The sequence below is a fragment of the Podarcis filfolensis genome (genome assembly GCF_964270895.1).
Source record: "Podarcis filfolensis genome assembly, chromosome: 4".
In the NCBI taxonomy this organism is placed as follows: Eukaryota; Metazoa; Chordata; class Lepidosauria; order Squamata; family Lacertidae; genus Podarcis; species Podarcis filfolensis.
Genome location: NC_139607.1, coordinates 46993275 through 47020691, shown reverse-complemented (window position 1 = coordinate 47020691; position 27417 = coordinate 46993275). Strand labels below are relative to the sequence as shown.

General features: G+C 41.9%; 1 protein-coding gene across 26 annotated transcripts in view; it reads left to right on the top strand.

Moving 5' to 3' along the window:
- The window catches only part of BCOR (BCL6 corepressor), an 85494-nt gene that overhangs the window by 37423 nt on the left and 20654 nt on the right, over nt 1–27417 (top strand). For 8 of the 26 annotated variants that reach the window (XM_083612499.1, XM_083612477.1, XM_083612488.1 and 5 more), the window contains exons 2-9: nt 2911–3041; nt 4715–4793; nt 6522–9326; nt 9960–10013; nt 10444–10627; nt 22951–23229; nt 23562–23915; nt 26673–27001. In XM_083612499.1, the coding sequence (XP_083468625.1) occupies nt 2956–3041; nt 4715–4793; nt 6522–9326; nt 9960–10013; nt 10444–10627; nt 22951–23229; nt 23562–23915; nt 26673–27001 (4170 nt within the window). In that variant the 5' untranslated portion in view covers nt 2911–2955. The remainder of the gene's footprint in view (nt 1–2910; nt 3042–4714; nt 4794–6521; nt 9327–9959; nt 10014–10443; nt 10628–22950; nt 23230–23561; nt 23916–26672; nt 27002–27417) is intronic. The other 18 variants (XM_083612486.1, XM_083612487.1, XM_083612489.1 and 15 more) reach the window with 5 other exon arrangements.

The window sequence follows — 27417 nt, the reverse complement described above, 5'->3', positions numbered from 1 at the left end:
GAGGAGAAGGGGCCAGCTCCTCTTCCTTGACAGCAATTGGGGTCAGCTCTTGCAAGCTAGCTGCTGCGGAGGGAGGCAGGGAGGGAGGGGACGGTGCCATTTCAGTAAAATATGTTCCGTGCGTGGGGATCTGCACAAAAGGCTTCTTCAAGGAGCTGGGAGGGGGAACAAGAAGGGCTCATGAAATGCTTGAGAGAACACAGGGCTTTCCTTGGCGCTTATACGGAGGTCCTCCTCTGATCGTGGTTGGAGCATTTGTGCGCAAACGCAACCTAGGTTTTGCCTCCGCTCCGGTTTTAAGGGTTAATTCGTCTGTTTTGGAGCACAGGGGCTTTTAAACTGCGAAGCGTGCGTGCGTGCGTGGCGCTCTCCACTGGCCTCTGCGTGGATAGGTCCGACCAGACCCCGGGGCTCCTTCACCGTTTACTCTCGGGTAATCCCACTGGGCTTGGTTGAGCCACAGGGGTTGAAGGGCTGCGGCAGTAGAGCCCGATCCTAATCGGATACTTATATTGGATAGTGGGTTAGTTTCAGTGGTGCTGTATCCCCAAGTTATTAACCGTGTGTAGGATGGCCCCTTATTAGGAATACACAGGTTAAGGTCTCCATCCGTTCCGCGCGATCCTAAACGCGTTTAGCTTAGAAATGGGTCCCGATTTGTGCAGAGCGACTTCCTCGGTGGTAGCTACGTTAAGGATTGCGCCCTAGTACGTCTCCGTTTAAAAAACCGAAAAAGCCCCGGAAGCCTCCCTTCTCTGCAGAAAAGCAATTTAGCGCAGCGCGTCCCGCGTTCGCGGTTCCTCCCCTTGGCGAGGCATTTTGTGCCTGCGCGCACTTTCCCCTCCCCTCCCTCCTTTTTGGTGAGAGGAAGAGCTGAAGGGGTATCCTGTGCATTAAAGGCTCCCCCTACTTATTAACCCAGCATTTAACAGCGGGATGCAGGCTGAAGCTCAGTCAAAAGAAACGACTGAACCTCCAAAGAGCAATTAAAATCCGGCACTGGAATAAATCACGCGCCGCGATAATCGTGTTAATAAAACGCAGCTTGTCCTGACACTTCACTCATGCAGCAAACTAGAATTTAATGCGGGCGGAGATGGCGCGTTCGGGAGGGAAGAAAGGCAGGCGAGGCCCTTCTGTTGCTGGACGCGAAAATCCGGTTGCCTTTCACCTGCCTTCCCTGCTGCACGCAGCGCCGATCCTTTCGGACTGCTAATGCTTCTCCAGTGAGCCCGCTAATGATTTCTTTCCCTGGAGTGAGCAGGCGTCATTGAATTACTGAAAGCACTCAAAGCAGCAGCGGTGGCGGCGCAACAGCAGCAGCTCCAATGGTGGAAGCCACCAGGGTTGGGTTACTTAATCAAATCAAGGGCTGGGGATCTCACCAACCTACTTAATGTTTTTTTTCTCTCCCCCCTTAACCCTTTTCTGGGCTGGGAGACGAACTTCTAGGAAAATGGTTGCCCTGTTAAAAATAGGAGCTCTTGTTTGTCTCTGGCATTCTACTTCAGCTTGTTTTCAGAGATAGAAACGCTAGAAACTTCATTTGAAGTGGAAACTGACATTTGACACCTTGCTTTTTTGCTTTTTTAAAAAAGTGAATGTTAGGATATCACTCTGTGCCTTCAGTCTGGCCCTGTTCCCACTCCCAGGCAGTGTTTTCATATTTGGATTTCCTCCTTGCTAAAGTTATCTCTTCAAACACAACCCAGTTCTTTTGTGCACTGGGTGAGATCCCGCCAATGTTGAGCCCTGCTTTGTGAATAAATGAAAACCTGCGGGAATTTGTCCTGCTTAATTTTGGTTGGATCTCCCCCATTATTTGGATTTAAAGTTTCACTGAAAGTTACTTCAACATAATGGGGACAATCAGGCTAAAAAGTACATTTAGTGACACTAGGTACATTGATTTCAGAGGGTTGGGGGTGTCACAATTGCCGCTGGATCACACACACTGGTTGTGCTACACGTGGAAGAGAAAATCCACTGAAAAGAAAATGATATATTGCTGCTTATGAAGGGTTAAACACACACAGACAGAATTATGCCACCAAAGTCAAGTACTCTTACATCCTGTAGAAGTTACGCAGATGCACAACACTCCCAATGAATTTATTTATATATTGCATTTATTTCCTACATCTTCCCCCAAGGAGCTCAAGGTGCTATATACATGGTTCTCTCTCCTCATTTAATCCATACAACAATCCTGTGAGATAGGTTAGGGTGAGATAAGAAAGTGAGTGCCCAAGGTCACTCAGTGAGCTTCATGGCTAAGTGGGGATTGGAACCCAGATTTCCCAGTCAGACAATCTCACCACCACAATGGTCACCAGACTGTGAAATCAATAGGATCCAAAAGCATTTACTTTTGGGTGGGTTTTTGCTGGTCCTGTTTTCTTACTAAGTTTTATGGGTATATTGTTGTGTGTGTGGGTTTTTGCAAAAGTCTCTTATTTTTTTGTATGCCACCTTAAGCAATTTTAATCAGTAGTGTGGTAACTAAACGCTATAATGTCCCAGTTGGTTTTCATTTGCTTGTCTGTGTGCACCATGAATTCCTGAGATGTAATTCGCTTGAGTATCAAGCAAATATCTCTGGCTTCATTACAAGTAAGGTGTGCTTTCCTGATGGGTGTGTAATTGTTTTTATTTCAAATTAAACTCAATGGGAGTAACATTCTTCCCCTGTCCTGCACAACGTTAGATTTATAGCATTTCTGACCAGTGCATTCCCTCAACTTCCTACTTTTTGTTACATGTGTTTTAACTCTGGCTGCTCACGACCTTGTACCAAGCCTATATTCCTTGTTAATTATCTCGAGGGAGACCGGTGATTCCACTATGATGTCTGCCCTTCCTCCGCGGTCAATCTTCTCAACTTCTTTTTTTTTCTTTCCCACCAATTAGATTATACACACGTGTGAAGAAAAGCCTCTGTTTTAAGGTGAAGTCATGCTTTCTGCAACTCCCCTGTATGGCAACGTTCATAGCTGGATGAGCAATGAGAGAGTCCGCATGTGTGGGATTAACGAAGAGAGGTAAATATTTTAAGTTTCAGGAAAGTTAAACCATGCGGTGTTTCTGGAGAAGGGGGTTTCAGCGTTAATTTGTCTTAGCGTATAGCTCTTTTTTTAATAGCTTGCATGGAGATAACTCATGGAGAGCTCTTTTATGAGACAAGAGTTGGAGAAGAGAGATGTTATGGGCGCAGACTCTCCCTTCGTGTACTGTTTTAACAATCAGAGTTGCTCAGGAAACCAGAAGGGGGCTTATAAAAGATTAGCTCCCAAAGTCACCTCTTCCTCACATATATTACATACATTCTCTCCCAATCTTCAGTGCATTTACTGGAAAGCAAACGTCTATGATTTTTAATGAAACTTATTTCATGGCATGCATGCTTAAGGTTGTCCCTGTAAGTTTATTATTTTATTATTTTTAGTTTATTATTTTTATTTGTGAAAAAGACAAGAACAACATGGATTCAGGTTTTTAATTTTAATTGGTCCACATTATGTGGCCTGCAACTTAAGATAATTTGCCCAGCAATTAGATATTTCTATAACTTTCCATAAACTAGCACAAAGGTCAGAGTTTGGCCCCAGTTCAGAAACCATTCGTCATTCTTCATTGAAATGAATGGGGCAAGTTAGTCATGATTAATCTAAGCCACATTCGCTGCAACGAGACTGAAGCAGGGCTAACTTTCTCTGGATTGGGGCCTTGTAAAAGCATACCAAACACAGTTTTTTAAAGAGACTTTACAAAATAGTGGACAATGCTATAATTCTTTACTTCTAATTATTAAAATGAAGCAAGCACACTGTGTTTGCAAGTACTTTTGGTCAGACTTGCACCCTATAGAAAATAAAATCAGGACAGCATTGGGTCATTTAATAACTTTCTCTGATTGTTTGAAAACAGCACGCGAAAATTATGAGTTCCGAGACACTGAGGGGGAATGCCATGGCTGTGTATATTGTTATCAAATGTCAAAGGAAGGAGGTGCACATGAGCAAAATGCTATTGTTCTGTTTCTATCCAATTGCATCCTGTGGCTATTCCAGTAGGTGTGGGTTGTAACAATAATAGCTGGAAACAGGGCAAAAATGTGGGTGTTGCTTTTACTTTAAAAATTGATAGTGCCACCACTTTAAATATCCTTCTGGGTAATGATGAAACTTCCCTTCTGCTGTATGTCAGCAATTGTGTCCCTGGGATTTGAAAGTTGGCACTGAGGTGCATTCTTTTATCTGTGTTTTCTGTGATAACAAGTCCCTGAGCTGCTACGCTGCTAACACACAGATGTATGGTTCCTTCTTCAGCACTGAACAGCTGACATTTGTATGATATTAGAAGTGTGTGGGTTTTTCCTGTCTCTGTATATATGTGTGTGTGTGTGTGTATATATCTGTATATAAACGATACTATACAGGGTTGTTTGTTTCTAAATAAATAAAGAAAGAGTATTTACTACCATGTATTGCTTTAGCAAAACTCCTTAACTGGAAATAAAGTCCAAAAACATTTTTTCATCCCTGAACTCTATAGAGGAAAAAAAAAGCCCAATTAGAGGGCAAATCTGTTAATTTTCTTCTGCACTGATGTATTGATAAAGGTAATTTAATAGAAACACTGCAGTCAGATCAAAATGTCAAACCATTAACGTTGTGTCTGTAAGTCACTTTTTAAAAATATCTCTTGAAAATAGGAAAATCCCAGTTAATGATGGAGATGCTTCGAAAAGCAGGTTGGAATTGAGGGAAGAAAATCACCTGAACCACAGTGTGGTAAGAAACTGATAGTTCCCTTTGATGACAAAAGGTTTTTCACTGGATTTTTGTGCTATGGCTTCCGTTTCAAATAACTATTTGGGACTGATGAAAGTTGCTGTTAAACCAGAGGTGGCATTCAAATATCGGGTTACGGTTGCATCCTTTTGTATATATTTCTAGTATCTGAGTCTTAAGCATTTTTTTACTTCGTCATATGCTTAATAGCACATCATGAACACTCTAAGTCATGATTGCTCTAAATAACATTGCTTGGCATATTTCAGTTAGCCTTTTGAGAATGTCAGTGACTGACAGCTGGTAGCCTTGGGTGGACAGAATGGGGTGTGTGAGCCTTTGCTATAGTTTCAGTGTCTAGAGAGGAACCACCTAAAGATGATCCTAAAGATGCCACAGGCTTCTTGAAAGAATGGTGGGATATAAATATAAGAAAATTGGAAGAACTAGAACTAGTACAATCTGCAGTTTAGGGCTGGCTGGGTGTTTAGGAATGAGATTGGAGAGAAAGTGCCCCAGGGCCAATGCTTTTATTCTAGAAAAAAAGGGTGTTGGGGCTGCGTACCCCTGAGTACCCCCGGGAAAAAGCACTGCCCAGGGCTGCTGTTTTTTCTTGGGGCTTAGAAGGACTGTGGAGGCAAGGCCTTTGCCTGCTTTCACTGTAGTGTGTTTTGCTGCTTAGAATTGGGTAGCCTACTTTCTCTCATCTTGTGTAGGAGCAAACATTTGGAACAGAGGAGAGACCAGTGTTTCTGTTTCTTCTTCTTCCTCCTCCTCCTCCCCCCCCCTTCTTCTTCTTCTTCTTCTTCTTCTTCTTCTTCTTCTTCTTCTTCTTCTTCTTCTTCTTCTTCTTCTTCTTCTTCTTCTTCTTCTTCTTCTTCTCCTCCTCCTCCTCCTCCTCCTCCTCCTCCTCCTCCTCCTCCTCCAACTTATACACCACCCTATACCCAGAGGTCTCCTGTAATACAACTACATGACGCGATCTTGCTTTCTCCTTTCCTGCAAGCTCCTCTTTGTTCATATGAGGATGCTGGGAAAGGCAGTAGTTTAGCTCCTCTGCTGGCCTGTGAAAGTTATTAACGCACAATGCTATATGTGTCTACTTGGAAGTCAGCCCCATTGAGTTCAGTGGGACTTTCTCCCAGGTAAGTATATATAGGATTGCAGCCTAAATATCACTTATTTTGGCTATCAATAAGCAGAGGAACAGAAGTTTTAAAAAAACATCTCAGTGTCATTATTTGATTTAAATGATTTTTGGAATATAAATAACTTTGCATCTGAGGGTCCCCCCTCCCCGGAAGCATACCTTATGAAATGTCCCTTGTTGGAAGCGAGTACACACATGGTTCTGGAAATCAATTTTTTTAAATGGGACAGTTGGTTGAGTAGCAAAGATTTAAGGATATTATCCTAAAATCCATGTAGATGTTTTGCTAAGTATGAAAGGATCTAGAGACCTATTTAACTAATCTTACTTAAAAAATAATAATCAAACTTGGCAGGACTCAGACTCCACAGACAGAAGAATGAAGCAGGCTAAAATTTTAAAATTTGATTTACTTTATTCCTCTGCATTTATCAGTTTAATCAGCCCACATTAGTTTTTCACAATGAAAACAATGTATTTGCTTAATTTTGTTTACCGCAATGTTTTTTTTAAAGTACCTGTAGTCTTGACTAGTACTTGACTAAATGCCAAAGTCACCTCTTTCTTATTTCACAAAGGTGGATGCCACGGCAGTGCATCGCATTGACAGCCTTGCAGCTCTGAGCATGGACCGGTCTGGACTTATGCGGGAAGGGCTTAGAGTCCCCAGCAGTATTGTCTATTCCAGTTTATGTGGACTTGGCTCAGACAAGCCCCGGGACGCTACAAGTGCTATTGCTGGCCTTGGATTTGCTCCTGAAAGAAATCCAGAGATGCAGTTCAAGTCTAATCCCACTGAAGCAATTGAAAATGCAGCTGGAAAACCCCCAAATGGCTTCAGTGCTATGTACAAAACGCCACCTGGAATACAAAAAAGTTCGCTTCCGACTGGGGAGACCTTAGGCTTGGACAGAAGCTCAAGCGACAAACCGAGTCCTCTCAATGTCAATGGTGCTAGTTACCTAAGGCTACCCTGGGTAAATCCTTACATGGAGGGTGCTATTTATCCTTTTCTCGAATCACCAAATAAGTATTCGTTGAACATGTATAAGGCCTTGCTACCTCAGCAGTCCAATTACAGCTTGCCACAGCATCTGACCTACTCGCCCGTATGTACAAATGGTGAACGTTTTTTATACTTGCCACCTTCTCATTACGTTGCTCCCCACATTCCGTCATCATTAGCTTCACCGATGAGGATCTCTGCTGCAACTGCAGCTCCAGCTATTCCCCCTCTAGGACACTGTCCAGAAAAGAGTTTGTCTTGGAAGATGGGAGTCGGTCCCGGAACTCCTGTGGACTCTCATGCCTATCCACATATCCAGAACAGCAAGCCTCCTAGAGTCCCATCTGCAAAGCCAGCGGCTAGTAATATGCCAACAGACCCCACTGTTCTCTTGTCTCATTCGCCGAGACCATCACCTAGAGTTCACCTCCCGACGCAGGTTGGGGACGCTTACTCGGAGTTTCAGAAACACTTTTCCAGGATTTCGACGTCTCCTTCTTCAGTTACACTCCCAAAGCCATACGTGAATGTAAGCAATGAGTTTCCTCCAAGAGTCTCCGGGGGGAAAGCTCCTAAAACACACGACACAGGCGAAATCTCTCAGCAGCCTACAGTGCATGCAAGGAAAACAGGTCACGACAGGAAGGACAGCAGATCCCCTCCACTGTTAGAAAAACAACAAACTGTTACCAAAGAGATTATAGACAAACCATTGGATTTGTCATCAAAAGTTGTTGACATGGAGACAACCAAATCTGATCACGTTAAGAAAATGGCGCCAACTGTGCTGGTTCATAGCAGGGCCGGAAGTGGCTTGGTTTTACCCGGAGGTGATCTTCCAAAAGAAACCATTTCTCCTGGAAGTGGTTGCCCTGTCTATAGACCTGAAATAATCAGCACGGCGCCTTCCTCCTGGGTTGTTCCTGGTCCAGGTCCCAATGAAGATAACGGTGGTAAAAACATGCAGTTGAAAAACAAAGCATTGGACTGGGTGACGCCACAACAACGGAGTTCTTCTTGCCCTAGGATGGGGGGTACAGAAGCAGTTGTCAGTAATATTTCAGGGTCTGTATCAAGCGGAGGTCGCCCAGCATCTGCTTCTCCTGCTCCAAATGCCAATGTCGATTGCCCTAAGACGACTAGCTCAGTAGAGACCACTGCATCTGTCATACAGCACATAGGACAACCTTTAGCAGCAGCATCTTCAAAGCATAGTAATAAGGCAGCTAAATGCAATAATCCAGAACCTATCTTCAAAGCAAATGAGAACACCCTTGCACCAACTTCCATATTTTTCCCTCCCAATGATGCATTCCGATCTCCACCATTGCCCTATCCGAGAAGCTATCTCCCATATCCAGTTCCAGAAGGCTTAGGTATAGGCCCTTTGTCTCTACATGGGAAAGGACCTGTATATCCTCACCCTGTTCTGTTACCCAATGGGAGTCTTTTCCCTGGACATCTAGCTCCCAAACCTACCATTCCATACAGCCTGCCAGCCAGCAGAGGTGAGTTCATGACCTACCAGGATGCTTTGGGTATGGGTATGGTACACCCAATGCTGTTACCCCATACAGCTTTGGAGCTGAAAGATGAGAAATCGGAAAGGAGGTCTAGATCGCATGAACGGCTCCGTTATGAAGACCCTGCCTTGAGAAACCGATTGCCCGAGATGCTGGAAACCAGCACAAAACTACATTTTGAAGTACCTGCAGACAGAAACGTGAAATTGCACCAAAGTTCAAGTCATGGTAAAAATACTACCAAAAGTGACAAGCACCTGTTTGCAGAACCGAGAGAGGAGCAAGATGTGAAAGGTGAATCGAACCTGACGAAACCTAGCTTTCCTGTTGAAAGCAGTAATCAAGCAAGCGACCCCACAAAGCACAAGGTAGAACAAGGCTTCCCCCACAGAGATTTCATTGTGATGAGAGAAGACTGTGGGAGAAGCAATTTCCATGAAGTTTATAACTTCAAGCAAGCCCAGAACCCACACCCATCAATGTTCAACTTAAGGAAAGAGGACCTTTCCTTGAGCCAGAATAGGGAGAGGTTAACAGTTCCCACTTCCTCTGTGTTCTTGGAGGCTGCTCACGGCAACGATGGCCTAGCTATGTCCTTTTGCAAAATGCCAGATGATGCTAAACAGCTTTGTATGGGAAACACGCAGTCAAGTATGGAAGTCAGTCAGGCATATGCCAAAGAGGGAACTGAGGGTGCGGAACCTAATGACGGCAAATTCCTGAAACCTAAGCCATCTAACCTGGCAAAGAGAATTGCAAACTCTGCTGGTTACGTAGGTGATCGATTCAAGTGTGTTACGACAGAACTGTATGCAGATTCTAGCCAACTTAGTCGAGAACAGCGGGCTCTGCAGGTGAGTTCTGAGGCTTAACTACCAAAGCAGTTTTTAAAAAAACACAGTTCACAGTTGAGAATGAAATATGTACAACTCTATAAGTCTATCTTGAACTTAACTAGCAGTGGTAATCTTGTGTATATTCAGGTTCTGCTATGAAGCCAGGGGTATTGGAGCATTAATAGATAAGAATTTTATGTAGTTAATTGGTGTAACAAATAATTTAATCTCATAAGCATAACATGTAGTAGTGAAAGGAAGCTGAAGAATGCATGACATGTTTGTTTTTAAAGGTTTGCTATAGCTTGCCTGTGTTTGGCTAGCACTATTAAATAACAAAGGAAAGGCAGAAGTTCTGATGATTATTTCATACAGGACATTTGATTAAAAAGGAGTAGCAGCCATATGTTAGCGGGTTTAATGCAACTTCTTTACCAAGCAGAAATGTAGCTTAAAGGAATAGAAGCTGTAGTGAATTTGACGTTGAATGATGGCAAGTATTGTAGGTTATTTTTTAGATTTGTGAAAGAATGAGTTAAGCCAAATTGTTTTGCGTTGTTAAAAAAAGAAAGAATTAGTTGATGCTTATAAAAATGGATGAAATTATCTAAAATTTAAATGATCCATTGAGTGCCCATTTTAATTACATAGATGGAAGGATTACAAGAGGACAGTATTTTATGTCTACCTGCTGCTTACTGTGAGGTCAGTTCTTCAAATTTTTATTACTAGAATCTTGCATAAACCTTTGAGTTAAAATTTCATTTCCAAGTACACAAAGGGAAGTTGTGGGCCATGGTCGTCTTTATTCATTGTACAGTTTATGTTTTGTTTCTTTGTTATACCTCTCAAAAGACAATGCTTTTTAATACACATATATATATAAATAGATATATATATATAATGTTATTTACTTTTATATATGGAAGAACTGTATATCATTTGTGCATAGATACTACATGCCTTGCATATTGAACACATGGCATTTTAAAACTTTATATAGAATTGCGTGTTTCTCAAAACTTTGGGTTTGAGCAGATATTTTCTTTTGGAAATACTTTTCATAGAAGCTAAGGTAAATGAAGTAGCTCTTATTGTGAGGTGTCTTTCTTCCCCATATCAATTCTCTTTCTAGCGTGCAATGATGCGCTTCTCAGAGTTGGAGATGAAAGAGAGAGAAGGCCACGTAGCAACCAAAGACCCGGAGGTCTGCAGATTCAACCAAGCAGACTGGGAAAACTTGAAAGGAAATAATGAAAAGAAACCTAAGTCTGTCACTTTGGAAGATGCCATTGCTGGGCAAAATGACAATGACAGATGTAAGCAAAGTTTTTATATGCCTTTTTGAAATTTCTGTGTGCCTCCTGTAGTCATTTAGAGCAAAACATGGCGATGCCATTACAGTGGTACCTCGGGTTACATACGCTTCAGGTTACAGGCTCCACTAACCCAGAAATATTACCTCGGGTTAAGAACTTTGCTTCAGGATGAGAACAGAACACTGTGGCGGTGGTGCGGCAGCAGCAGGAGGCCCCATTCGCTAAAGTGGTGCTTCAGGTTAAGAACAGTTTCAGGTTAAGAACGGACCTCTGGAACGAATTAAGTACTTAATCCGAGGTACCACTGTACGTAGATGTTAAAGCATTCAGCTCCAAAAAGCTGCTGCACAGTCATAGCAATACCTACTGGGTGATATACCACATTAGTCATAGAGTAGACCATTTGATAACAGTAGATGTCAGTGGGTCTTCTCTGAATATGACTAATGTTGCATATCGCCCACTAAGTTTCCCTTGACAAGAAGTGAAAACAAGTTTCTTTCATGTAAACATTTGTCAACTGCAGCTCGTCGTTTGTGTAGCTTAAAAGTTGCGTCGGTCTTAGTGTGGGTTCTCTGTTGTCTTAAGCAGGGAGAAAGGAAGACAGGTAATGGGAGGGTTGAGCTAAGTCAAATAATCAGAAAACCTTGCATTTAGTTATTTGAAGAGTGTGAACATTAACACTGTGTGTGTGTTGTTGCTTTTTTTGCAGAAAGCCACTGCAATGTGGTGATCTGTATTGTGTAGTAGATGCCTGCCCTCTCCCTCCATATCAGCAAACTGTTCTGTGCACAAATTTTCCATTCATAGGCTTGTCAACTTCCATCAGACCAGTAAAGAATAAAACTATGCCATGAATCAACAGGGCCAGCTGGTGTGGCAGCACCGTAGTTCTGAACTCCTGCCAGCACTGCTGCTTGCTGCTTACCAGGGTGATGTGGGAGCTGGGCAGTGGTGACGCCAACGCAGCCTGGCCATACTGGTGGAGCCAGTCTAGTGCCCCAACAGCTGCCCATTACCTTTTAAAATTGGGGGTGATTTGTTCTTGATTTTGGCTGTATTCTTCCCACCATTAGAATGGAAGAAGTACCTGCTAATTTCTAGTGATTTCAGCAGCAGTAAGTGTGCAATGAACAAAAAGATTGGAGGGTTTGTCGCTTCAGTGTATCTAAACCTCTTCAGATGTGAGAGCCTATTACTTCTCCCTTCCCACAAACTTGATAATAGAAAAATGGGTGTTCTTTAGAGTGTGTGTAACTTTGTGGGGGCTGGTCTGCCATGGCTGGTAAACTGAGTCAATAAGAGATGTTAATTACAAGTTGCTATCCCATAATGGGTTGGCCACAAATTCATATATTCATCTATAAAATCCAGATCTACAGGCAATGATTTGCGTGCTTCCAATTGACGTGTGACCTCGCATTGCGGTGACCTGAAAGTGCCTGGGGAAAGGGGGCAGGCAGGAACGTAACCCCTGTGTAAACCAGTTGTTGCCTGTATTTGATAAACACTGTTAATCCAGCATAGAACAAGGTTGGGGAGCACTTGGCTGGTCTAAGACTCTTGAAGAGAGTCTTCTCTTCTCAGCTGTGCTCAGCAGAGTTCACGTAGTTGAAGAATGCATCCTAGGCTTCCTTCTGAACCTGGAGACCTGATGCCCCATTCTGCTTGCTCCTCCTCCTCCTTTTTGTGGCTTCCTTCAGTTTCAGTAAATGCTTGTGCTTCAGTGCACTCCCCATGAGCCCTGAAAACTCAAAAGTGCTGTTCAGTTAAAAGGAAAGCAGTTGCAGTCTGTCTATTCCCCCAGCTGATACAGTGGGTGGAGGGGCAGTTTATACACATCCTCATCAAGCAGTAGGGTGAAGGGAAGAGCTGTCTTTTTGAGAGGCAGCTGGAGCCCAAGAAACTAATGGTGTGAGGAAGGAAGGGAAGGACAAATCAGGGTTTGAATAAAAGAAGGAAGGAGACAAAAAGGTCTCTCAACATGGAGGTTGATTGGGTGCATATCATGCTGCGGGGGAGGCAAACATCTGTTTTGTGAAGGGAGCACCATGTTGCTGTGATCCTGCGGGTGCAGATGTGAGGACGAATTCTGTTGGAATGGGTTATCTAGGAACACAATTCAATTTACTCCACTGCAACTGTTCTTGTATGCATGCAAGTGTCAAGCTTTATGTAAGATTGAGCGTAACTTGACACTTTACGTTATCCAGCAGTGGCATTTTTTTCTTCCAAGTTGACATTTACTCCCTGCTATGATGCCTCATTCTTCAAGGCTCCATTGTTTCAAAGGCACTGAAATCTTTGGGATGTTGTTGTTACTAAAATTATTTTTTATTATTGACAACACCAACAACATCTCAAAGATTTCAGTAGTTGCTATTACTATTATTATTTATTATTGAGTGGTTTCTCTAAAAAAAAGGAGTGGCCAAAACAAAATCAGAGTGGAATTCAAACTCAATGAACACCAGGCAGTATAAACAGTTTTTATAGCCTGCCTAAAACTAGGGAATGAGTGCCACAAATAGGATGCACCAATCTAGGCTCTCTTGAGGATGGAACGTACAACAGGGTCCCTGAAAATGAAAATGGGCATTGTATGTTTTCTGTTATCTTCATTTGCTTTTGCAAAAGGTGAGAGGGGTGGAGTATCTGCGCTTTTAGGTTTGCTGAACTAACAGGATTTTATCAGTTCTTTAAAATTTGCAGTATTTAGAACACCTGTGTGCAAGAAACAAATAGTTGATAAAATGGATTACACTATGTCTTGGAGCCAGATTACATATTGCTGTTGCCAGGGGATTGGCATCCTGTGGCAAGGTTTTCATTTCCTGCGGCTATTAGATTCAGCTGTACTCACTGCATCAGTCAGGGCCATCAGGAGAATTTTCCTGCTTCTGCTCCACGCAATTGGTGGCCATTGAAGGGGGAGGGGCAGGACAACTCACTACCTGATTATCTTGATGCACATAGTAAATACTATCAAATGTTATCTCTGCAGGGAGGCAAAGGTGCCATAGGGTTGTTGATCCCCACAGTGACTGTCCTATATAGCTCGGTTCTTAACTTCCATGTAATGTGATTAACTTCAAGTTACTTTGACGTGGCAGTTGTGATTTTTGTTTGTGTGTGGACTGATAAGGTGTTTACAAAATAAAAGTTTTGTGCGCATCACAGGGCTTAGCTTTGCAAAAAAGTTTCGACACACAAAGGCTGGAATCTTGTCAATTCTGTTCTGCTTAGGCCTTAGGGAATAGACATAGAGTGGTACCTCAGAAGTTGAATGGAATCTGTTCCGGAAGTCCATTCGACTTCCAATACGTTCGAAAACCAAAGCACGGCTTCTGATTGGCTGCAGGAAGCTCTTGCAGCCAACCGGAAGCTGCAGAAGCCACATTGGACATTCGGGTTCCAAAGAACATTTGCAAACCAGAACACTTACTGGGTTTGCGGCGTTCGGGAGCCAAAGCGTTTGACTCACAAGGCATTTGTGAACCAAGGTATGACTGTATTGATTTCAGCAAAACGAAAGAATGAGACTACTGCAGACTAAGCCGTCTGAATGTGGTAAAGGAAGGCTGATTGCATAAAGTTTTTAAAAATTAATAAACAAATTAAAACCAATGTGGTAGGTGAGATGCTTAAAAGTGCATTTTTCTTTGATGTGGTGATGTCTATGGTTACTATGCCTGCAAAGCACGGAAAGTTTTCACAGCATCACTACAAAAGTTCACCACGTCTATTCACTTTTTGCTCCTTGCAACAGCAGCTAGTAAAGACAGCTAAGCAGAAAGCCTTTAGCGCTAGGTTTTTGGTACTTCAGGGCATTTTGAACCTAAGCACCTGACATTCATCATGCCAATTGGCATAAGTACCTGATACGGTCAGAAAGTATTCAGGTTCAGCTTTTGCCATGGAGAGTTGCTTTTATTCAGTTGGTCAGTGTCTTACATCTAATGTTACCACATTTATAGTCAGTCTTGAGAGCCTTAAATCAGGATGAACATTTTGATCTTTAGTAGCATAGCTGGGAGCTTAACAAAACATTGCAGTGTGGAGTATTCCTATTCAGGATTCCAGCCAGCCATGTCTCTCCCAAAGGTCTCCATTCTGCCTGTTCCCCAATTTTCTGCCCCTCGCCAGACTTTCATTTTTTTTGTGGCCATTGAGCAAGCTCTGTCCTTGTTGGGCTGTTTTGGGTGGTTTTTCATTCCCTTCCTCCCCCGCCCCCTAAATATTTTTTTGTTGTATGTCCACAAATCTTGGGGCTTCCACAAGACTTTTGATACCTCCCTCTTGTGTGTGGATGGTGGTTCTTTTGGCTACATAAAGATGGGTCCTGAGAGTTCACTTTTCTTATGTACAATGTGACTGGGAAAGGGAGTTTACACATACAACAGAATGGATTGTACACAGACTATAGTGAGGTGAGGTTTCTTTTTTGAAGGTTTTTCTATGTGTAAAAAGACCCTCAAATACAATGGTCTACAATTGGAAAACTATAGAGGCCAGTGAGATCCTTTCTCTCTACTCTGTTAGGGTTTTTTTCCCTGTGAGGTGTGGGCATTTACAAATGGTAACCTCACTTGCCATCTGAAGTGCTATATTATAGTCCACTTTACCACTTAATTCTGCTGCCTGTTACCTTCTGGACTGGTAGATTTCTTTGCTTTGCTTTTTTCGTTTGTAGATCTGAGATTGGACAGAATGTTCTCAGGCCCTTATGGGAACTGTTAGCTGCCTCCTTTGGGGCTCTTACATACCTATGGCAAACTTTTATTATTATTTTTTTAAAAAAGTTAAAAATAAAAAATCCTGGTAAAAAGCATTCTTTTCTCCACCTTTCCCCCCCAAATACCAGCAAAACAAAGATGGATGTGATAGTAAAAGACTGAGTACTGGTGATTTTCCTTGTCTCTGACCGAAGTGGAATTAGCTGAGGCCATGAAAGGCTTTGGCATGTCTTAAGTTCTCCAAGGGAAGGTTCTTGCCAAAGCAGGAAGTCTGTGGAGAAGTAAGATGCCCCATTGGTTCTCAGTGCTCCTAATTACCTGAACACAGGTGGTCCTTTTTCCTCCATTTGTGGGCCCACTCCATACATGCAGCCACATGAGTGATTAGTGAGCGGGGCGGGGAACCTATGAGGTCCAGGTGGTTTTTAAAAAACTCCATAGGAACCCTTTTTTCAGTTCAGAGTTGTGCTGGCAGAGTAAACCCTTTGGGGAGCCACTTGCTCAAGCATCTTCCAACTAGGATTAGGTGGTGCCAGAGGCCAGCCACTTGGGTCACTGCAGCAGACCTGAAATGGTGAGAGGGAAAGTCTAGGCTAGGAAGAGATTGCATGTCTGCAGGTAACTGTCTGTACTTCCCTTCCTTACAGCAAGAGTAGTTGGGCTACTGTGAATTTATATGAGTGGAGTCTTTTGTGGTGTGCATATGGAACTGCCACACTCAGGCAGAGTCTCATTCAAAACAGCAAAATGCTGGGGAGGTAGAAGCATCTGCCTGCTCAAGTGCAGCCTAGAACATGCCTAATATAGAGGAAGAAAGACTGTAACACCTGTCGGCAGTTTGAGTCAAGTTTCTGCAATGCCCAACTCCTAGGTCTGGTTGCTAAGTTTAAATGGTCTGAATAAAAGCAGTGGCTCTCATAGGATTGGTCAAAGTATTAATTTCTGTTTTCTAGATTCATCCTTAATAATCAGCTAATTATTTTCATTCTCATAAGTGCGCTCTGAAAGTTTTTTCTGGTGCAGTGGTGCAAAACAAATTACAGCAATGTTCATTGTGCTGCCTGCAGACATATTGGTGCAAATTTATTTCATTTTAAATAATTTTTATCCATGCATCCACATGTACTGAAGCAGACTTAGAACTGAGGCACAGAGAGAAAGTTTCCTAAAACCAATGATTCATCTGACCTCCAGGATATTTCCACTGCATTTGAAAAGGCATAGCAATTCTCTATCAGTGAATTGCATAATTTTTTGGGGGGCGGTGCTAGAGGGCCAAACGGTGCCAGGTACAGCCAACCTGAAAATGCGAAAACCGAAATGAGAGGCAAGCCTCTGTATTCTTTTTTCCAGGGAGTTTAAAAATCAGGAGGAACGGGGAGAGCCATAGCAAAAACTGCTTTGTTGCCAAGGAGACTTGTAAACGTTGCTATGGAGAGCTTCTTTGCCACAAATGTGATAAATTATGGGATGTGTTCAGCAGAGGAATGATTTAAGCAGCCTGGTATATGGATCCATTTGAAATGGGCATGGTGGCTTAATAGTGCTAAAAGGAAGTGTCATTCGTTCTTTGAGAAATACTATAATTTTTAGGCACCCTGACCCTTTTTAAGGCTTTAGCTGCTGCAGCATGACCACTGTTCTGCACCCAAGAAACCTAAAGTGGGACAACTAGTGGAACAATGAATCTTCCCCGCAGGCCATGTAGCAAAAACAGTGAGATCCATAACCCTTTTCCTATTTGTTTTAGAAAGTAGAGTGCTGAAGTATAGGATGATTCCTAAACTACCTGTCTGCTGCAAGAAATAAATTAACCAATTAAAAAGCTCTTGCAAGCACCAAGTACTCATTTGCAGAGGAAGCTCTGGCTGGGTCTCTGCATGATTCACTGCTGTGGACTTGCCTCCTTCCAATCAGCCTCTGCTGATTGGCAAGTGATCCTCTTGCATCTCTGCTTCAGATGTCATTGGATCTTTCAATCATTCCTCATGCAGAAATTCAGCAGCATTACTCAAGCTCAAGAGGAGGCTACCAACTGCATCTTTGCAAGAGTTGCTGCTCTAAGCTGGCCCTTCTGGTCAAGAAGCACCCCTGGCTTCATGACCCTGTTGAGACAAAGGCATAGTTTCCAGTGAGGGGGATAATTGTTACTCCTGCCTTCAACCTCTAAAGAAGTAAACATTTTTCATGTGTAAGGGTGATGTATATCAACCTTAATTCAGGAGATAAGTGTTGTTCAACTACCAGAATGTAAGAAAACATTGGAGTAGATGATTTTAAAATGCACTTGTTGTTTAAAATGAATTTATGAACAGTGGGTATAATGTACGACAAGCAGAAGAGAAATGCTTATATCTGTCAGGCTGTTAGGAATTATATTGAGAATGAATCCGCAGCATGTTGGCGATATCTGGGTTCCTCAAACCAAACTTCTTTATTTTTAACCCAAGAATTTAGGAGATTTGGGTAAGTGGGTGGGGACTAAATTATGATCTCTACATTTGACATTGTGCTTCTGATATTTTCCATTCATTCTACAATAAGTTCAACCTGTCTAGGAATATTTTTCCAGGGCTGTCCTTCTCTTTCTGCTGCTTTATAAGGTTCATGAGGAAGAGACATACACAGAAGTTGTTCATTCTTTTGGGAGGAACAGACTAATTCAGTGCTTCTCCATTGCTCTGACAGATACTTTTCATTTGTCTCATTTTGGGAAGATCAAGGCCATTTTGGGGAGATTGCTCAGAATGAACAAGACTGTTAAGCACAATGAAAATGCAAAGTGACAAACATTTATTTGTCTTGCATGTTTGCCAGTGATAAAAAAGTCAAATCCATGATTTGTTGTGGAGGGAGAAATAAACAAAGGTGGAAACATCCTGCATGTGGCAGAAGTATAGGATAGCTGACAGTTTGTATTCCTTCATGTAGGGCTCGGAATAGGGATGTATTACTCTGTCAATTTCGATTTCTTATTTTTCCAATCTTAAATTCTGTTTGGCCAATTTCTGTTGTCATTCATGTGTGTTTTTTTAATTTGCAAGAAATAAGTTCTCTTACTATACATATTTTTTGCAAGCACTTTCCCCATAGGTAATACATTTTTAATGTTATCTTCACTAACGTAAGCATTTTTGTTTGTGCTTTTCTCAATACACATTTTTGTATGCATATTTTGAACTGTAAAATTCAGAAAAGAATGAAATTTGATGAGTAGTTGTGCTTTGGTTTTCATATGGATTCAGGAAGTGAAAATTAGTTTCAAACCAAACAAATTTCTTCCCTATCCCTAAACTTGGGTAATATATTTATTATACCTATTCAATAGATAAGACGTGCCTTTCAGTGCATACTCTGAAGTAAACCCAATTGAGTTCAATGGGGCTTACTTCTAGGTAAGTGTCATAGGATTGCAGTTTGGGTCCCGTTTATTTCCAGTGCAGGTAAGAGTGCATGTGAATGGTGTATAGTCCTAGGGTATTTACTCTGGTGTAAGTTTCCCTGAGAAGTAACTTCCATTAAATTCAGACCCATAGGAATATACTCTAAGTTGGGCTTAGCTGTGGCTAACATAGGCTGGCTTTTGCCAATTGTGATTTACTTTTGGATGAGGACACTGGATAATTTTAGAGTCTGGGTGGTCCAATAACATTTCCTAAAGAAGTTCCTTGGGTCAGAACTAAACTTAAGAAAGGAAACGTGTCTGCTACCATGTTTGAAGAAGATAAAGGACTTCATTTTTATAATGAAGTGAACTTGCTTGTTTCCTGTTGACATATACTTTAAAGGTAAAGGTACCCCTGACCATTAGGTCCAGTCATGAACGACTCTGGGGTTGCGGCGCTTATCTCGCTCTATAAGTCGAGGGAGCCAGCATTTGTCCGCAGACAGCTTCCGGGTCATGTGGCCAGCATGACTAAGCTTCTTCTAGGGAAACTAGAGCAGCGCATGGAAACACTTTTATTTTCCTGCCGGAGTGGTACCTATTTATCTACTTGCACTTTGACGTGCTTTCAAACTGCTAGGTGGGCAGGAGCTGGGACCGAACAACGGGAGCTCACCCTGTCGTGGGGATTCAAACCACCGACCTTCTGATTGGCAAGCCCTAGGCTCTGTGGTTTAGACCACAGCGCCACCCGCGTCCCCTTCACGTATACTTAAGCAAAGTTAAAAATTATTTGTTGCTCCAAGTATGATAAGTGTACTCTGAGCAACAAACAGTCCTTGAAGTAGACTATTTTCATTCTTGCTGTGGAATGCAAGGTCGTATTTTAGTTTCTGTGTTATCATGGTTGGACTGAAGCTGGAAGATGCATGCAATTTGTGGTGGTAGATTTGGAATGCAAGAAAGATCTGAAATGGCCTTATCCTGAGGAGTTGTAAGGAAAGCTTGCATAAAACACACACATGCAGCAGATGGTTACTTGACCATCTCTGTAAATTCAGGGTCTCCTTTTTGCCTGATTTTTAGATGTAGGGAATTCCCAGATTGTTCAAGGAGGGATATGACCTTGTTTTAGGCTGATATTCCTGTGTGCTTTCTTATCTGTAAGAAGAACTGTCTTTGATTTAAAGCTCCCCGCCTCCCCAAACAGATTCTCAGTAGGTAGCAAACTGGTACGGAATGCTAATAAAAAAGTTTCGTGAAGTCATCTTCTATCAGGCTCTTGTGGTAGAACAGAAACTCCCCCCCTATATTTGACTTCTTAGCTGTTGGACTTATCAGTCAGTTGGGTTTTGTTTTGTTTTTAGCCCTGTTTCAATTTCATATAGAGACTGGTTTGTTGACCAAATCCCTGTGTGTATTCCTGCCCCCCCCCTCCCTCTGGGCCCTTCTGTTACTGCTGATTCTGAACTGCAAGTGTAGCACACACGTGGGCATAATGTGTTTTTTAAAAATCCACTCTTGATAGAATGGGGGTTAGGGGTTGGTCCAAACACCTGAACTTGTTTTAGAAACTGGACTTAGGATTTGGGTTAGAGATGTGAATCAGCCTAAGTGAGAAGGTGGTTGCATCAGAGGAAATGGCAGAGAACCTATTCAGCAGATTTTTGTTATGGTTCAGGTCAAAAACAGGTTAACAGCCTGGAGTGTAATCTATCTGAGGTCCACTGGAGCTCTTGTTATTCAAGGCCCATTGGAACTAATGATGGTTATATGGGAGCTGTGCTTGATGGTTGTATGCTTTAGTGTTTCGTTTAAATGCTTTGTTTAAATGGTTGGTCTATTGGTTTAAGCCCGGTTTGCAAAATTCTTATGTAACTATGAATTAATACTCCAGAGCATGGCCAGGTAAACTTAAGCCTGGGGGTTGGATCTGGCCCAATTGCCTTCTAAATCTGGCCCGCAGATGGTCCGGGAATCAGCATGTTTTTACCTGAGTAGAATGTGTGCTTTTATTTAAAATGCATCTCTGGGTTATTTGTGGGGCATAGGTATTCATTCATTCCCCCCCCCCCAATATAGTCCGGTCCCCCACCAAGGTCTGAGGGACAGTGGACCCAGCCTCCTGCTGAAAAAGTTTGCTGACCCCTGCTCTAGAGTCATATTTCAGGTTTACTTATAATCTTCAAAACATGGACTTTTTTCTGGGCTAGCAACATCCCAATCCTCTAAATATTTGCAAGGAGCTTGCTAGTATTCACTAATGAAGCTTTATACAAAATTAGAGTGAATGCTTTCTTCCAGCATCCAGTCAATAGAACATTGAATAATAAAGACTATGAAATACCACCAGTCAAGTCTTTATATCAGAGGAAAAATGAGTTGTAGCATTTTCTTTCTTTCCAAGTTTGCAAATCCAAATGTTTTGTAGATTTGATCCAGTGTTGTGTGCCTTGCTCATCATTTTTTAATGCAAACAAATTTTTATACCTCATTTTCTTCATTATCTGTAAGGGATCATATATTTCAGCAAAATCACACATGCCAAAAAAGGAAGTTTCATATTGTGTGTCATCTTGAGATATACACCCCCTTTAAAAAAAAAAATCTCACACTAAGAACCGCCTAGAACTGTGTTAAGGGAAACACCTGTTTAGATTGCTGGTCATCATGAGTTCATCAAAGCTAATGTTTGGAGCATGATGTTGTTCTCTTCACAACATCAACATGTAATCTCAATACATGTTGAACCCTTCCTATAAACCAGTCCCAGGCAAAACTTGTTTCAATGTAACTAAAAATATTATGATAGGAGGGTAACCTAGTCCTATTAATCTGCTGTCAGTTTTATCTGCATGTAAATCTAACTCATAATAATAGCAACGACACTAAATATTGTGTAGATTCTTGTGCTTTGACATCATCAAGTTTCAGTGTAAACGAGCTGCTCCTGTAAATTGGCTCAGTTTAACCCTCACTGTTTTATGATCTTCCTTTGCTGGGTTTCAAAACTCATTTCAGCCTGCTTTTTGAAGTAGCAGGTGTCAGGCAAACTTTTAAGAAGGGGGCTGATGGAAGGAGAAGATAAGGCAGGCAGCAAAATGGAAGAGGAGGAAGTTAAGCGGGTGATAAGATTGATGGGATAAATTAGAGGAGGAATGTGCGGGAGGGTGGGAGCAAAGGAGACCAGAGGCAGATACATGAGAAGAGGGCTCGGGCTGCATCCTTTAAAAAATCCTTATCTACAGAGAAAGATAATGTGGGAAGGGCAAAGAAGCTTTAACAGGATTGCACAAGGGGAAAAAAAAAGTTTTAAAAATTTAAAAATTCAAGGTTCAAGGCGTGGGATCCTTCTTATGCGTTGTTGATATACAACTTTGATTTTTTTAGGTCTAGTTCAGAAATGTTTGTCTGTTGGTTGAAGACTGTGGTTTTTGTTATATTGTATATATCCTTGACTAAGGTTAAGCATAACCTTGAGGATACAAAATGTCAGCCAGGTTTTCAAGGCCTGCTGCACAAAAGGAAGAAAGTTGTAGACTTTTTGAAGACGAGTGGAATTGCAATATGTTAACTGCACTACTAAATCCCCAAATACGTGGATACTGGTGGTGTCATAGGTCAGAGAGGGCCACCTTCAGCGTCAGCCTAATTTCATGCAGGTTGCAGGGGCGGGAAGCAGAGAGAGTGAGCAAATCAGATTGGCCCTTCTCACTTTTCACTCTGGCCCTCAGTATGTGGCCCCTGATTAATTACTCTCCAGGGAACGTGACTCTCAACAGAAAAGGGTTTCCCATCCCTGCAATAAGTGTTTCCAGCAGTTCAGGTTATGGTGTATCGTCACACGTCTTTCATTCCCTGGGTTTGCAAATTTGACTTGGAGCCGCTAGAATTAATTCATGACAACTGGTTATTTTGCATCATGAGAAAAACAATATTTTGCATCATGCCACCTTTTCCTAGTGAAATATCAGCAATATTAGTGTATGTCTAGTTTTCCTATTGGTCCTTGATGTAATAATATTCATCCTTACCAAAATCCATAGTTGTGTCTAAACTTTTTCATCTACTTTGTAAATTCTCTTTACAAGCACGCACTTGGTGCTACAATTGCTCTGAAGAGATGGAAGCAATTGCGCGAGATGCTCGTTGAGTTAGTGATGTGGTAACCCTTTTTGTTTTTTGTTTTGTTTTAAATGAAGGTGATTTTCATAATACAGAGAGCACCCAGGACCACGGTTTTGAAGTTCCTGAGGAGAAAGGTCCTCCAGCAGACAGTTGTGTGGAGAGACTTACTGTATATGAAAAGGCCAGCGACCAGTCCGCAGAAGATGTCAACCAGGCCCTGTGCCCCCACCAAGACAGGAAGCGTAAACATTCTGGTGAGAAAATGCAGAACGATGGAAGCCTTAAAGAAAACTTTGTAGAGGAGCAGGAAGATGAATTTGCATCAAAAGCAAAAAAGAGGAAGAACTCCAAAGGTAACCCGGCCAAGTTGGTCACTCTTTAAGGCATGGCTTGTGAAGTGAACACTCTTTGGATTAACCTATGTCCATTTATGACCTGTGTTGTGCCAATCCCAAATCCTCGCCTGAATTATGTTTGGGTACCTACAAGGTACAAGAATAGTCATTGGACAACGTAATCTTTGGCCAATGCAAATTGCTGTAGTGCATGCAAACCCCTCCTGAGCTAATCTTTTAAAAATGCATAGTGTGGTGGTGAAGCTGAAACAATCTGCCCCACAAGTGAACTATAGCTTTTGTTTCAAGTTGAGGGCCTTTTGATTAATTTTTAGTTATTTTTCCATTAGATGACTGGCCTGAGAGGGAAATGACAAACAATTCCTCTAACCACTTAGAAGAGCCCAATTGTAATGAGGTGACCAACCTGAAGGTGTGCATTGAATTAACAGGGCTCCATCCCAAAAAGCAGCGTCACCTGCAGCATCTTAGGGAACTGTGGGAGCAGCAGGTGTCACCAGAGAGATCCCCACCCGGCAAGTTGGGCCGGCAAAGCAGGAAAGATTTAGCTGAGGCTGTTCAGCCAGAGGCCACTGCAAAGGTCAAAGACTGCACAGAAGAAAGGCACACCAAGAAAAGGTCAGAGGTCAAAAGCAATAGAAGTTGGTCTGAAGAGTCCCTCAAAACAAGTGACAATGAACAAGGTATGCAGAGATTACTAGGGAAATCTAGCATTACTTAGTGACGCATGCTGCCACCAGTGCTAAGAAGCTGTCAGTAGTTTTTTGGGTAGAAGTTTTATATTATATTATATATAATATAAAATTTTACTATGATCATATAAAGGACTTAAAGTGCCACTATTAAACCACTTATGCTTGTTTTGCCAGATCTGTAGTGTGTGGTGCTAATTGTGTTTTAATGCCACATCCTAGATGTGTGTGCTGTCTGTGTCGTGTGATTCCCTCCCCGCTTCAAATTGGGGGTGGGGAGAGAATACCAAAAACCTAAAATATTTTTGTCTGTAGGTTCTTTTTGGTCATTTTTGCTTTTTGATATTCTTAACAGTTTTTGACTTCATAACAGTCCCCCCTTCATCTTTACCAGTCAGGAATGATTTTGATTTCATAACAATTTTTGACACGTATGAATGAGTGTAGATTAAGGAAGACAGTATGACGAGTACTGCATCTTTTAACCACTTGTGGGAATTCACTGCTCCATTAGGTTTGAACTTCTGAGTTAATTTTTTCCTGCTCTGGAAAGCTGGAGGGAAGAAAGTGGTCTCCTTGTGTTCCATTCTCTTTATGCCAGGAAAGGTGCACAGGTGTCTTTTCCCAAATCTTTTCCGCTTTGTGGTTAAATGCAGACTAGCTGAGTTCTTCTACCTAGACTGCTTTACCACTTCTTTCTTCTCTTTCCTAATTAGTCGTCGTCAGTTTTGTCTATACTGCATCTTCTACACATAGATTGTACTGAAAACCAGTTCACAGGAAATAAAATGACAATTTAAATATAACGACAAGCAACGTAGCTGTCATACACAATAAAAATCTATAGAAACCTACTATAACATTGGAATATAAGATTTCATCTCCAACTGGGAGCAGGTCTTTAGGAAAGAGCTTCTGAGGGTCAAATTATATGTTATGTTAAATTATTGTTTAACCCTTTCTCCTTGCACTGTTGTTCTGACTAATATCACTCCTCAGAGCTGCTATAGGGACCAACAGCAGGTTCCCTGTAAGAGCAAATAGCAGCTGGAGAAGGGAGGGATTTTAATCAGGACCGTGGTGCAGGGGGAAAGGGTCAATGCCCTTCCCATGTGCTGTACTCCAGATCGCAGCTGCTGTGTCTTAAAATAAAAACAAAACCTGAAACATATTAAATCAAATCATGCATTTAATGTAACACATAGTTTGGCCTCTGCCATTTCAGACCGTGATAGGCAGAGTTTTGGTTTTTTGTTTTTATATGGGAGAAAATTCTGTTATTGAGAGCAGAGATCTGAATCGTTGAATGTTCTCCCATACAAAAAGACTCCCTGCGCCCGGAAAGCAATCATATGGAAAATGAGCCTTCTTTGCAACATGCTAGTTTTCCAGGTATGGGGATATTTATTTATTTTTGGAACAGAGGAACATTGAAGTGCAAGCCCCTACTTCCTGCCTGAAAAGTCCAGCCACAAGTTTCACCCTGGTGAAAACTAGGCCTAAGTCTACAACAGCTAGAGGATTCACCACTTTCTTACACGTTTTTTTAAAAGTTTTTTTTAAGACAAGAGAGAGAATCCTTCATTAGATAGACAGATCAGACTCATGAGTCAAGCCCTTGGTTTCTATTCCATTCATACATTGCTTGATCTTACAGAAACAGAATTTAAGAAACCTTGATCTGATGCACTGTGAATTCAGATACTGCTCTTACTCTAAAACCACAGCTAGTCATTCGTTTTTATTCATTCCAGTTGTTCTGTTGGTCCTTTTTGGGTTCTGTAGAAGTTTAGTTCTGATTCCTCTTACCTGAAAATTGTCATGTAAACAAACTCATCATGAACCTCTTTGATTTCTTTACATTTCCTTCATGTCTTAGGGAATCCTTTTCTCTCTTCAGGCATGGTCAGTAGAATGTTACAAAAGTGGAATGAACATTGAAGCTATGAGAAATGCATTGTTGGTATTTTAGAGAAGCTGAAAAGTTCACTTAGGGTCAATATATCCTGTTTCTGATTGGATTGTGTACATGACATCCTTTCAAAAGGCAACTCTTGAAAGTTAGGTCCTTGCAATGCAGCAAACAGGAGAGACAGCTGCTTAATGGTTAAGAGCCATACAACACTGAGAAATTGCTGTTTGGATCCATGAATCCCTTTTCAGGATGCTGCAAGAAACAGACCCAATGCTTTCCTCATTTTTGGTGCACAAAGGGAGACTTTTTCAAAGGCAGAAATGGGAATTGGGCACTCAACCAGCGTTTCTGATTATGGAAACCGTTTCTGTGTCCTTTGAATTTTACACTCCACTCTGCTCTACAAAAAGCAAAAATGGGTTTCCTGAGGTGGAAAGGTTTCAGCAGTTCTATACCTGAAAGAGCAGTATATTCCCACTTTGCTAGCATGTCATTACAGGTAAGGAAGCCTCTTCTCTCATCTGCATCCACATAAACAAGTACACTGAGAAGGAGGCCTGATTCATATCTACTTTGCCACGATGCTTAGATGGTGCAGTGCTAGACTGTGTGGTTGTTTACTGTGCTTAGATCTTGGAACAGCAAACTTTGTTTAGCAGATGTACCCGCCCATTACAATTACTTTTTATCGCTTATAGTCCAAATGTGGAATTGCTTAATGCAAATGTAAAAGTTTTAAAATAATGTGTCACGTGTTAGGTGTGTGTGTGTGTGTGTGTTCTCTTTCCTTTCAACACACTATGCAATGTACGATGCCTTTCCTTCCCATTTAGGTATCCCTCCATTCCCAGCATCTCCGCACATGAAGACCCTTTCATCTACCAATATAAACAGCAAAAGGCAAGCCCAGCCAAGCTGTACTCCAGTTTCAAGGTTGGCTGCCAAGCAGCAGAAAATGAAAGAAAACTGGAAGACAGATGTGCTGTGCACAGATGAGGAAGAAGATTTCCAAGTTGCATCCCTGCTGCAGAAACATGGCGACTGTGAGAAGCCACCAGGGAAACGTCAGTGTAAAACAAAACATTTGGCACTGCAGGAGAGGAGAAGGAGGTCATCCCTGACAGGAGATGATGTCACTGATCTCGAAAGTGCTGAGGAGAAGGTATCTTTATTCCAACCCAGTTGTCCCACTAATATTTCAGGTTTGGCTAATATCAGCCACTTTAAACGCTTAGCTTGTTGTCTTATGTAGTGGCCCTTCCAAGCCCTTTCTGTTTACTTTAAAACACATTGTATTGTTCTGCAGTGCTCAATCCACTTTACTCCAGGACAAATCTGTGAGGGCTCCTCAGATTCTTTCAGGATTTTGATCTTAAAACTTTTAGATGGTATAAATCTAGAAGCCGACACTACTACACTTTTAAAAAGGGAGAGAAAGGAAAATGGATTTTCAATGAATTATTAAGGATGGATGGGTGGGGTGTGGAATCCAGTAATGATTTTGACAGGTCATAGTTAATGAGGAGAATCTGGAAGCGACCAGAGGCTCCTTCAGACTGTGACTCTTCGCCAGTCAAA